The sequence below is a fragment of the Hemicordylus capensis genome, chromosome 3 (assembly GCF_027244095.1).
Source record: "Hemicordylus capensis ecotype Gifberg chromosome 3, rHemCap1.1.pri, whole genome shotgun sequence".
NCBI lineage: Eukaryota > Metazoa > Chordata > Lepidosauria > Squamata > Cordylidae > Hemicordylus > Hemicordylus capensis.
In genome coordinates this window covers 297,819,117-297,833,147 of record NC_069659.1, presented here as the reverse complement: position 1 = coordinate 297,833,147, position 14,031 = coordinate 297,819,117, and the positions used below count along the sequence as shown (strand labels likewise).

The 14,031-nt window shown below is 42.8% G+C and overlaps 1 protein-coding gene across 2 annotated transcripts in view; it reads right to left on the bottom strand.

Moving 5' to 3' along the window:
* RAB6B (RAB6B, member RAS oncogene family) overlaps positions 1 to 14,031 on the bottom strand; it is a 106,380-nt gene that overhangs the window by 45,098 nt on the left and 47,251 nt on the right. For both annotated transcript variants that reach the window (XM_053311082.1, XM_053311081.1), the window contains exon 2: positions 1,923 to 1,981. In XM_053311082.1, the coding sequence (XP_053167057.1) occupies positions 1,923 to 1,981 (59 nt within the window). The remainder of the gene's footprint in view (positions 1 to 1,922; positions 1,982 to 14,031) is intronic.

The following is a 14,031-nucleotide window of genomic DNA, read 5'->3' as shown; positions in this document are numbered from 1 at the left end:
GCCCCTTTCAGATGTTCCATGCATGTGCATGAGGAAGGGGGCAGGATCCCAGTGGTAGTGTTCATTCCCCCAATTAGGCACATACATTTTGAAGGTCTGTATAACTTACATTTGCATTGGACTCTCTCCACGTAGTTGAGAACCCTGCTTTAGCATTCCCAGTTATGTGAAGAGAGTCCCCTTTGCTGTTATAAGCATGTAGGGTCTATATCAGGGTTTCTCAACGTGTGGGTCCCCAGATGTTATTGGACTTCAACTCCCATAATCCCCAGCCTCAGTGGCCTTTGGTTGGGAATTATGGGAGTTGAAGTTCAATTACATCTGGGGACCCACACGTTGAGAATCTCTGGTCTATATGCAAACCCTCAAAATATAGTACAGGTATGAACCGATTCAAACATTCTTAAAGTTGCCTCTTTCAAATTGTCAGTGAATGGATGATTGTGGTGCTCCCACCAAAGCACATGAACTGAACATCTGAAAGGGCTGACATTGGGAACATCTGAGTACGGTTCATGTTATTACTGTAAAGGGGGGAAATATTAAAAACTAAGATTTTAACTTTACCTTTCTAAAGCATCCAAAGACAGACAGAAAGGATAATGATGAAGGTTGATCACAGAGAAAGGTAGAAGAGAGATGGAAGCAAACACAGGTTTTTTGGTACCAAGCATATTATTATTATTCAAAATATTTAGATCCCACCCCTCCAGTACTCACAACAGTAAAACAATAAAAGTAATATAAAATTTAATGCAATAAAACAAATAAAACACAATGTAGAATAAAACCAATTAAAACAAAGCCAATTAAAGCTGAAACCCCATCAGGCAATATAATATAAATCCTGGATGTGAGGAAGTCATGAGGCTGGTTCAGATGACACTTTTCTGGCCTATGCGGAAAAAAAGAGCCAAGAGTGCATCCATTCCGATGGTCTTTCACAGGTATCTCGATGTCATCCCAGTGCACTTCGAGTGTGTGGGTATCCAAATTGCTGCTCTATGCATGACCCAAATACTAGTTTAAGCTAATTTAAATATTAAGTTTAAAGTTTTATTTGGGTCACGTGTAGAGTGGCAATTTGGACAAACCACCAGTGGTCCCTCTAATTTTTTTCACCTTGGTGCGGAATGATTTTTGTTCTGGGAGGCAGTTTCAAGGCAGTGTGTGTGCACCTGCATTCAGAATGGGGCCTTCCTGATTCAACCTGAGCAGGATCTAAAAGGAACTGAGCGGACATCCAAAAACTTCTGAGCGCGCGCACGTATGCACACCTTAGAGGGAACAGTGCAAACCACCCTCACCGAATGTGACAAAGGAACATGCTGGGAGGATGCCAGGACATCAAGGAAAGATGTCAGAACAGGCACACTCTCAGCACATTCCCCTTTTAAACACATGTGCTGGGAGAGCGTCTCCTAAAATGGCCCTTGGTTAAGCTCCAAACCACTTCATATTAAATAAGGCCCAGGGACCCTGAAAACTTCCCCTCCACACGAAACCATATTAACCCACTTGCACACGCAAGTGAACGCAGCACAAAAATTCAACAAGCAGCATTATGCATCTCTACAAACAATCAAATCAGTTTGAGGCCTCTTTGAATATGTACTTGCAGACAAACTCCCTGCAGTTAGGGTAAGGTTAACTGGTAAGAGAACATAGGAAAGGTGAGGCTACTGATGACACAGTGGCTTTGAACTATGTACAACTATGTACAACTGAACTATGCTCAAGCCCCCACCCCCATTACTCCTCTGCTCCCAATATTCACTCATATGAGGGGAAACAGGTGGGTTAGTTTCATTTTTGCAGCCTTGATTGTGCCATTACTGCCAAATAAAATGTGAAGATTCAAGGCCTTTTATCATAGCATGCATCATTTAGAGGAATGTCTCATAGCAGGCAATGAAACTCACCTGGTATGTGTTGTCAAAACTGTCGTACATGAACCTTGTGATCAGGGATGTCTTTCCAACTGGAAAAAGAAAATACAGGCATAAGTGAAAATTGCAGGTGTCGAGAACATTCACAATCCTGGACTCCATTCTATCACAGAGCAGGCATGCTTTGGTGCATTGCTTTGTATGAGGCAGCAACAAGGCCTACCATGTTCTGTGGCATTGTGCACAGAGAATATGCCCTTGGACACATCTCAGAATTCTCTGCAATGCATTGGAGTCCCATATGCAACAGGATGGTTCGAGGATCTCGGCTCCTCTAAGAACTTTTATCTTCAAGCATCCTTACAAATTGCAAATGGCAATACTTTATGCCACTTTAAAAGCATTATTTAATTTGCCTGAGGACATCACAAGAAAACAACTCACGAGTTCCCTCCAGACTGCTAGGTTACAAATCCAAGAGCGGTTTCACACAATGTGGAACTAGCAGGCACACAGTGTGCATGCTTGCAGTGTTCCACATTTTATGCTGTGCACACATGCCACAGAGTTTTGCAACTGCACTTGTTCTGTTCACGGCAGAGGGAAGTATAGCTCTCACATGGTGAATACACACAGTGGTATACAGGCATGTACTTGATCATTTCCATAGTGTGTGTACATATCAGGCAGTATAAATATACCTAGAGCTGTACATATCAGGCAGTCAGGGGTGTCACTACTATTAGGCAAGGGGAGGCGGCTGCCTGGGGGCCCCCACGCCTCGAGCCCCCCCCCAAGGCAAGTCACATGACTATATATTGTGAAGTGTGTGTGTGTATCAGCGAGGGGCCCATTTTAAAATTTTGTCTCTGGGCCCACTCCAGCCTTGTTACGCCCCTGCAGGCAGTATAACAATATGATAAATAATACATAAATAAACAGTCCTAAGTACCCCGTGACTCTAAACTCCTAAGTCACTTGACACTGCATGGCTCCCAAACTATACAAACTACAGAATAGCAGAAGGTTCCCTCTTCAAATCAACTGGGAACTATAGCAAAGCTAAAACAACTTTATTGTTTTAAATTCAACTTTATTGTGCAGGGGAGGACATAATACTGTGAGCAATGCCAGGACTTCAGGAGAATTGAATCAATATGCTGTAAAAATGTTATATGAGATGAGAAGGTAAACAAGTGGAACTCCACAGTGCCACACAATCACATTAACGCAAATACTCTTTATTTTTTACTTTTGTACTCCAATGTCCTTCCAAGAGCTCAAAGTGACATGCAGGGAGTTTCCCTTCCAGGTCCTGACAAATCCAGATTTCTCTCATTCCAGAGATGGAACTACATCAGAGGGTCTAGTCTAAACCATTCCCTGAGGCATATTTTAGATACATACCTTGTTTTATGGACAGTGCTATTGTATTCACTTTAGTGGGGGGGGGAATTAATTGCACTGCACTTTGAATCATCCCCATTTTTATCACTAACAACTAGCATCTGACTGTTCATGGAATGATTTTGTTGCCACAATCGAGAACACTCACACATGAAGACACATGATACAAGAAGCTCAAAAGGTGCTTAATCAATCCTCTTATACTACGGTTTTTAAAAACTTAAAGGACTGATTGCAAGACTAGATTTTTGTGTTTAATTCATAGAAAGGATGGAACATTTTCTTTTTTTGTTCATGGGCGAAGAAGCTATATTTATTACTTTAATACACATGCAAGCTTCCAACCCAAACAGAGTCACATGTAATATTGACAAACAAGAATGGACAACATTGCTGACACTGGCTGCATTGAGATTCCCACCCCCACAAGGCAATATAGCTTCAGTCAACAGATACAAGTAAATACACAAATCACAAGGCAGTAATTTCCAGGTATTTCATTTGTTTGATGTGCTAGAAACTAATCAGGCACCATTGCATTATGAAGAGTTCTTCAACACGGTTTTTTGATGTTGGGCTCTAGAACTAGATAAAGGAGGGAAAGACCGAAAGGACTAGAATTCAGCAACAGGATCTATATATTTAATTCTCTTAGCCGGCATGCATGCCCAGAATTTGGCGGCGGAACTCCCGCAAGAGTTCCTGGCATTGGGCGAGAGTTCAGGGCAAAAAGGGGGGGGGAGGCGGAGGATGGTGGTGGCGGGCCACAAGATGGCCTGAGGCGGCGGCCATGGCTGGCCGAGGGGCAGCCGGCGAGACAAGAAAGTGGCGGGGAAGCAGCGGAGAGACTGGAAAGGGGGTGAGTGGGAAAGAGAGAGGGGGGCGGGGGGGGGGCAAGAGAGTGGGGCAGGGGGGGAGGGAAGGTGGAGCAGGAGGCCCCAAATAGTGCTCAGATGCTCTGTGCGAGTAGGCTAGTTTAAATTATTTGCTTTGGGAAACTTCACACAAGTCACTAAATGCCTTCTGTGAATTTCAGTTTCCTCTTCTGTGCAATGAGGAAATGGCAGCAGCAGCAGTAGTAGTAGTAGTAGTAGTAGTAGTTCCCTCCTCTGTGCAATGAGGAAAAGGCAGTGTGGCCCATTGGCTAGAGTGATTTGCTGGGGAAATCCAGACTCAAATTTCTGTTTATAGAAATAGGAATAGAAATAGGAATTATAGAGATAGGATTTTTAAAAATAGAAATAGGGAAAAGGGAAATAGGATAAAATTCTATTTACAGATAGGGAGGAGACCTGGTCTTGTGATAGCAAGCATGACTTGTCCCCTAGCTAAGCAGGGTCTGCCCTGGCTCCATATGAATGGGAGACTAGATATGTGAGCACTGCAAGATATTCCCCTTATGGAGCTGCCTGGGAAGAGCAGAAGGTTCTAAGTTCTCTCACTGACATCTCCAAGATAGGGCTGAGAGAGATTCCTGCCTGCAGCCTTGGAGAAGCTGCTGCCAGTCTGTGTAGACAATTCTGAGCTAGATGGACCAATGGTCTGATTCAGTAATTGGCAGCTTCCTATGTTCCTATGTTTATTCTAGGCTCACTTAGGCTGGCCTAGACAATTCTTTCTTTCTCAGCCATACCCTGGCCCTTGAAGTTGCAATGGTACACATGAAACTCTTTACCCCTCCTCAGGGCTAACAGAATTATGAAAAAACAAGTATGTTTGCATCATAGCCTTACCCAGCACAAAATTTGGAGTTATCCAGAACAGCAGCCCTTTCTCATAAGAGAAATGAGAGAATTAAAAAGGCCGTATCAATTGGACACAAACCATAAGTCATCCCTTCATGAAATAGCAAACTCTGCACTCTCTCACACAGCTTTGGAGATGGGAGGAAATGTTGTCTGAATTTAGGCAGCTTCATTCCTCCACCTTAAACAAGTGACTTTGCCCTTAGGGCTGACACCACAGCTGCCTACATGGCAAATGTGCATATGAACCTGGTCTAGCAAGGTGATTAGAGTATCATCTGCAGCTTCAGGTGCTAAATGAAGGGTGTTATTTTATTTATTTATTTACAAAACATCGCATTTTTTATCTTTTTCCAATTCAATTGGATTAAAATATAATTCAAGCAATATTATATTTTGAAAATGAAAATTCTCAAGAACAGACGTCTTGAAAAGACATATGGGGTCTCAGCTCATTTCTGTACCTAGGTATCTCTATATTCACAATAATGAAAGCAACAGATTTCCTTATAATACTAAATGCACCATTTAAAAAGGAAACATTTAAAGCAAACCTCTCAGCTTAAGCCCCCAAGGACACATATGTTAATTAAGAAACTTTATAATGCCATTCATCAGGAGCCTTAATTAAGTATGCTAATTCCCTCTGTGTTGTGCCTTCTGAAGAGATGGGATCTGTCTTTAGTTTTAATGAGTGCCCTGGTGTTCAGCTAACACCAGAGGAGGGGGTAAGGACAACTTTCCCGCCTCCCAGTTCTAATCAGAATCCCAGCTGAATGAATGAAGAGAGAGGTCATATCTGGCCTCAGAGCTTTTCTGTGCAGATATGTCTTGAAGCTAAATTTGTTTTGGAATTACTTTGAGCTGAGCTAGATAAAAGGAAATCAGGATTCCTGCTCTGCAGCAAAAAACCCCAACCCATCTATTTCAGACCTACTTCTACCTTTATGCAGTTTGGCCATTATGAGGTTAGACAAGGGATTTCAGAAAAAGAAGCAGATGGTTGTCTATAGCTGGCACTTGCATCTAGTAAAGTCGGGCAGCTGCTTGGGTGCATCTACGGACCTATGAGCACAACTACAATTGAGCTGGTGGGCGGGAGATGCCCAGGGCCCACTCCAACCTTGCTATGACCCTGGGAAGCCCACAAATTTAGACCCCAGTGCAGTCCTCTTGCTGCTGCTCTCCTAGTACTCAGGAGACCAGCTGGAAGGATGGGTCAGGAACTGCAGACCTGATCACCCATATGAACCTGCCAGGGCCCTCTGCTTGGCATCTCAGGCCCTGCTCATGGCCCCGCCACTAACAAAGATCTGGTTGGCGGAGACTAGAGACAGGGCCTTTTCGGCTGTGGCCTGTCAGCTTTGGAACAACCTCCCCACTATGCTCCCTCCCTCAGTGTTTTCACCCTCCCCCCTGGGTCTTCTCTGCCACTTGACATTTTAAACCTACATTTCAAGTTGGGGAGAGAATGCTGGGTGTGGTGGAGGGGATCTGACATTGTCCACTCAACACTGCAGGGTCAGACAACACAGAAGCACCAGCAAGCAGTGGGAGCACGTGTTCCCCAGAACTGGTGGTTTTCTCCTACTTACTTGCTACCATGGTGTCTGAACGCACCCTAAAGATTTCTTGCAAGTCCATGCAATGGACCAGTGATAGAAAGAGGCATTTCTGTAAATACTTGTTAATCTAAAATCTGACATGTCCACTGTGAATGAATGACTCCTTCCCTTTGTTTTGTTGATTGTTTTCTTTGGTTTGTGTTTCCTCTAAGCTCTACAGGAGTTAAAAAGATTGCAACCTCTGATTTATTTATCTATCATATTTATATAACACCTGATATGTGTATCTCTAGGCAGTGTACACAATTTAAAACAATGAATATAAACAGAGTAAAAACAAAATTTCACAGAATAAAAAGTTAAAACAATTTCATAGGATCAAAACAAAATTAAACAGTTTAAAATTAATTTCAGTTAAAAACCAACAGATGTGTTTTGAGGGTCTTTCTAAAAGCAATCAGAGATGGAGATGCTCTTATTTTGTCAGGGAGCATATTCCAAAGACCCACAGAAGCCACAGAGAAGGCCCAGTTCCGAGTTGCCACCAAACAAGCCGGTGGCAACCGTAACCAAATCTCTCCAGATGATCTTAATAGGAGGCTGAGTCCATGACCAAGAAGGCACTTTCTTAAGTGCTCTGGACCCAAGCTGTTAAGAGCTTTATACATAATAACCAGCACTTTGTATTTCACCCAGAAACATATCGGCAGCCAGTGCAGTTCTTTCAGAATTGGCGTTAATGGTCTCTTTGAGTTGTCCCAACCAGTCTGGCTCCCGAATTCTGTACCAACTGTAGTTTCTGGACTACATACGAAGGCAGCCCCACGTAGAGTGTATTACAGTAGTCAAGCCTGGAGGTTGCCACCATATGCACCACTATTGTAAGGTCATTTATCTCCAGAAATGGGCATAGCTGACATATCAGCTGAAGCTGATAAAATGTGCTCCTGGCCACTGCCTCAACCTGAGAAACCAGAGAGAGTTTTGGATCCAGGAGCATTTCCAAGCTACATAACTGATCTTTCAGGGGGAGTGTAACCCCATCCAGAACAGACAGATCTAAACCGTCCCAACCCCCGCCCCCCAGTCAGTAACTCCAACTTATTTGGATTCAACTTCAGTTTGTTATCCCTCATCCAGCCCATCACTGCCTCCAGGCAGGCAATTAGGGAAGTTATGTCATTTCCTGATGAGGTCAACATGGAGAAATAGATCTGAATGTCATCAGCATATTGAGAGCACCCTGCCCCAAACCTCTTATTTGCCAACAGTTTTATGTAGATGTTAAAGAGCATTGGAGACAGTATGGAGCCTTGTGGAACTCCATACTTAAGTTCTTGCTTTGCAGAACAGCAGTCTCCAAGCAACACCATCTGGAATCTACCTAAGAGGTAGGAACAAAACCACCATAAAACAGTGCCACTGCCAGCCAATCCCACCTCCCTCAGGCGATCCAGAAGGATACCATGGTCGATGGTATCAAAAGCCTCCAAGAGATCCAAATGGATCAGCAGAGTCACACTCCCTTTTTCAGTAGACAAATGGAGATAATCCATTAGGCTGACCAAGGCAGTCTCAACCCCATAGCCTACTCAGCCAGTTTGAAATGGGTCTAGATACTCTGCATCATCCAAAACTGCCTGGAGCAAAGAGGATACCACCCTCACAATCACTTTGCCCAACCATGGAGGATTGGGAATGGGTCTGTAATTAGCTAACTCTAAGGTTTGTTCAAATTAGGTTTAATAATAGCCTCCTTAAGACAAGGAGGCATCCTGCCCTCCCTCAAAGAAACATTTATAATAATTACCAGACACTCTCTGATAATATGATTACCAAATGAAATAAGCCAAGTTGGGCAAGGGGCAAGAGAACAAGTTGTAGGACAGACAGCCCAAAGGAGTTTGTCCACATCATCAGAAGACACAAACCGAAAGTGATCCAATCTAATCCTATAAGAGGAGTTGTTGGACACCTCTACAGTAGACTCTGCAGTAACCGTGGAATCTAGTTTGGCCTGAATACAAGAGATTTTATCCACAAAAAAGTCATTAAAAATGTCACAGGGAGTGGCTGATGGTTCCAAGTCTGAGGTGGCCAGTTGTGTGCTGTAGAGTTTCGGAGGGAATGTAACTAAGTGTTCTGACTGGATGTCTCCAGGCAGAGACAGAAGGTTCTGGCTGCTTGAGGGAAGAATCTCCCTGATTAGTTTATGTATACAAATACGACGAATATTATATACCACTTTTCAACAGTAGTTCTCAAAGCGGTTTACATAGATATAAATAAATAAATAGATAGATAGATAGATAGATAAAATGGTTCCCTGTCCCCAAAGGGTTCACAATCAGAAAAAGAAACTTAAGACAAACACCAGAAACAGCCATTGGAGGGATGCTGTGCAGAGAATGGATAGGGCCAGTTGCTCTCCCGCTACTCAATAAAGAGAATCACCACTTTTAAAAGGTGCCTCTTTGCTCAGTTAGCAGTACCTTTGGAATTGGATAAAAGGACAGAGTTGATCAGGGAGAAAGGGGGAGGGCTGCTGAGGAGCAGAGTGCTGTGTGAGCTGGAAGGCTGGAACACTAGCAAAGTAGGGTTGGGCTGAAGCTACTGGGGGGAAAGGCAGTGAGGAAGCTGGGCCTACTGGAACCTGCTACGCCTTGGATGGGAAGACTAGCAAGTTTGTTGGTTTATATTTTTGAATTGTACTCTTGCCTAATTGAATTTTTCTGTTTGTTCCTGTACTGTTTTTTGGATTCTTGAAGATACTATTATATTAAACCTGTTCTTATTTTTTTCACTATTTAACTGGTGTCTCTGTTGTTTTATTCCCACCTCACGCCTACTTGCCCAGTTTATTTAACCGCACTACTACGTTTTTGATATTGTTTTAGACAGAGGGTTCACTGACTGGGAGTGGAACCAGTCAAAAAGCTAAAAATCATATACTGGTGGCATCCGATGTTTAGACTGAGGGCCAGCTGAGGCCACGCCCTCACATCCACCAAAATCTATTTAACTTGAGTGAGAAGGAACCCTCAAGCCTCTCTTTCACATCTAATAACTACCAGCAAAGGAATTAAGCAAGGATGTATTTTGGCACCCTTCCTGTTCAATCTTTACATAAACATCTTAGCTAATAATCTCTCCGATCCAGCGTGGGTGCAGCTATCCCAATCCTGCTGTATGCAGATGACGCTGCTATCATCTCATGGACTCCAGTGGGCCTTAGGAGAGTGCTTAGGCTCCTGGCCACTTATTGCAAGGACAATCACTTGGTAATTAATTTCCAGAAATCCAAAATGATGGCCTTTTCCAAGAGGCCTAAGAAACTTAATTAGCATATAGAAGGTCATTGTATAGAGCAGGTTAATAGTTTGAAATATTTGGGTGTGGTTTTTCATGCCACTGGGTCATGGAAGGCCCACATGGACTACGTTGCTCAACAGGCATAAAAGGGTGCATCAGCAACATTAAGATTCTTTCGCTCTAAAGGTCGAGAGGTTATCCCTGCAGCATTAAAGTTATTTGCTGCTAAATCATTGGCCCAACTCTTATATGGTGCACAATTGGGTCCCTACCTGAATTATAGGCCATTGGAGATTATCCAATCGAAGTTTATTAAGAGCAGTATTTAGAACCCCTCAATGTATTCCCAACACAGTGTTGAGGTTGGAAATGGGCCATCAGAGAGTAGAAACAATAGCATGGATTTCAATCCTTAATTATTGGCTCAGGATCCATTTTTCTCCTCTGGGGCTGATCCCTCTTATGCTGGCCAATATGTTTCAATCCACCTGGACACAAGCACTACTGGGCAAATTGTCATCACTTGGCTTTTCTACTGAATATTTGTCATTATTAGATTGCAGTCAAGCCAAGGAGAACCTCAAACAGGGGATCTTGGACAATGAACATCAGAATGATTTAAGCTCCATTTTGGAGACCATAGAGGGGCCTTGGTGACTTTAACCAGGAACCTGCTAGTTACCTACTATCACTTTCCCTACCAAGCCATCACAAGGTGTTTCTCAGAGCAAGATAATGATGCCTTACCATCAGCAGTTCTATCTGGAAGGTTTTTGAAAATTCCCTTGGCCAGTCAGATTTGCCCTTGTGGCTCAGGCGAGGTTGAATCTGTCCACCATGTGCTGTTCTGTTCTTTTTATAATGATGGCACAGTTTCATTTCTCCTTGGCTATCACATTTTCCCAGTCTAACCGCTGACTTTTATGCCACACTTCTTCTTGCAGATAAGAAACCTTTTATCACCTACAATGTTGCCAAATTTTGTGCAGCTGCTGTTAAGATCTGCCAACAGCTAACTTCTAGCCCTACTTTCTAGACGCCGCTACAAGAGGATTCTACATTGATGTACTTTGTATGATTGAATTCTTATCAGAATGTAGTATTATTTATTTGTTTGTACATCTGATCAATGATAGCAATAAAGCTATTCATTCATTCAACTTTGAATATTATTGCCATGAGATGCATGCTTCATGCCTCTAGTTAGAAGGAATCGAAGCCAGTTGAGTAATTGTTACAGAAGGCAACTACCAAAGAAAATACCCCAGATTGAAGTGAGCACAATGTTATTGCCATCCCTACTAACAGCTGGCAGTGTTCATTTTTATTATCCTTTTTTGCTTCCCAACCCTTTCTATGTGATTTGTGTGAGTACAAAATCTTAGTAATCTCTGTGGGGATGCACAATGTGAAAAGACCATGACTTTGCATGGGAAGTCACAATGCCACGGCTCCCCATGCATTCTCATTAGAGTGTGTATGCTGTGAAAGGAGATGAACAAAAGAACCAAACCAAACCATGGATATTTATAGAGAAGCTCTAGCCCAGTTCAGCAGAGGACATGGGGCTGGTGCAGAATCCTAATTGGCTGCTGAGGTCTCCAAGGCATTGCCTGGTGCTTACTCCCCAGAGATGCTCCAGAAATCCAAAGCTTTGTGAAACTGCCAAATACCATTCACTCTCTCTAAACATTTGCTGTTGCTTTGCAGATGCTGACAGGTTGCTGTGAAAAAAAATGGGGGAAACGAGGAGGGGAAACTGAGGAAAGAAAATGCGATTTGGATACAGCTTCTCTTTGATTATCCAAGAGTAGGTTTTTCATACCTACTGGCCAGAGTCATCCCTTCAACGAGGCAACATGAAGCAGTTGCCTCCGGCAGCAGATTATTGGGGCACCCAGATAATCCCGCTGCCACCACCAGAGCAGCTCTTTGGGACTGATTTGATGGTTGCAAACTTTGCAAGGAGCACCTCTCCTCACGCTCCTTGCAAAACTTGCCAGGAGCACAAGGAGAGAAAAGGAGACTGCTATTCTCTCTCACTTTCCTTCCCTCCTTCCTGCTACCCATGCACTTCCAAAGCTTGCAAGGGTTGGTTTTGAAAAGGGTCTAGCTCCTATCAGAAGCATGGGGCAAGGGAGAATTGTGTGCCTCACCTCAGACACTACAGTATTTTTGACAGTCCCTGCTACTGCTATCTACATTTAGATGTGTTTCATGCTGGTCCCACTTCATCTGTATTTGTTTACTCAAAGCATCATTGTACTAGGTCTTCAATTGTTGCCCATTTTTAAATTGCAACAGAATTCTGCCTGCTTGTACCACTACTAGGCCTGGGCAATATTGGATTTCCAATACTGGAACTGTCCTGATATCAGAGCTATCAGAAATAATTTGGATCTGATATAGGGAAGCCTATAGCAGATAATAAGCACCTAATGCTGCAGTGGGGAAGTAACCTGCCTAGAGAGCAGGAGGCTGTGGGTTCAAATCCCCGCTGGTGTGTTTCCCAGAATATGGGATACTCCTATATCAGGCAGCAGTGATATAGGAAGGTGCTGAAAGGCATCATCTCATACTGCACGGGAGATGGCAATGGTAAATCCCTCCTACCAAGAAAACCACATGGCTCTGAGGTAGCAAGGGGTTGACACTGACTCGATGGCACAACCTTTCTTTTTTCCCCTTTATAGCGGATCAGAATTATCAGAAATAGTATCAGGAATATTGGGCCAACTATTGGAAATAATATCAGAATATCTAAGCACAAAATGGCGGCAGAAATTCAAAATGAAGTCTGTGGGATTTTTCCTGATTGCAGCTCATGGGGAGTGGGATGCCATCTATCTGCTTGCACATTTATTTATAGTTAGGCTGTTTTTAATTTAATTTTTACTTACGGTACTGCTTTAAAAAGCAAGTGGTAGATTTTTGGATGTGACATCACTTTTTGCCATTATTCTTGGATGTAAGTACAATTTCCGGATTACTTTTAAAAATTAATTATAACTCAATAGATGAACAGATTTAACTGAAATTAAATATACAAAGTCCTGCCATTCTGTGTGCCTAATTTCAGAGCCTTCTGTCCAGCTATTTTTTCCTATGTCATTTAAAATTTCCCCATGGATTTCTATGGGGATTTTTTTCTGATAGTTAATGAATTTCTGGTCAGAAATTTGATAATGATAACAAAACTTAGAAGGGCCAAAAGACTCGATACTGATATCTATCACATTGTACCATATTGTATCCAAACTCATATTTCCAATTATGCACAAGCCTAACCACCACCTTTCTCCCTTCTAAATATTTCTATAATATTTACAATAATCTAATATTGCACATAAGTGTGCCATAAGTGAAATAGTCAGTATGAAGAGGTGCCTTTTACAGTGGTGTGGTTAGCAGGGGGTGAGCAATTGTCCCTGTTCAGCCCTGCATAGCATCTCTCTAGTAGCTGTTGCTGGTGTCTATCTTGTGTTTCCATTTAGATTGTAAGCAGGGAACAGAGAATCATCTTATTGTTTCTTGTGCTATGTAAGCCATTCTGAGAACCTTTTTAACTGAAAGGCGGTATATAAATTATTCTTAATAATAATGGCTAATATGTTGTGTAAGGAAATGCCAGCATTTCTGAGCCACTGGGACTGCTGTGCATATGGAAGCCAATCCCAACAGTGCTGTGCAGGAATGCAGTTACAGAACTACTTAAAACAGTATGTGGACATTGTAGGAAACAATGATAGTAGCGCTGCAAAAATGGCCACATGCTGTTTTAAGAAGTTTCATGACTTCCAGAGCTCACTTTCACACGTATAGCAGACCTGGCAGGTCAGAAACGTTGGCACTGCTTTGCACCACATATCGGCTGATGATGATGATGATGATACTATGTTGTGAATACAGTCTGAACAATATGACACTTTACTGTTTAATTAAAGTGTGCCGTCGAGTCGGTGTCGACTCCTGCCGACCACAGAGCCATGTAGTTGCCTTTGGTAGAATACAGGAGGGGTTTGCCATTGCCTCCTCCCGCATGGTATGAGATGATGCCTTTTAGCATCTTCCTATATCTCATAGTCTGGGAAACATGCCAGTGGGGATTCGAAC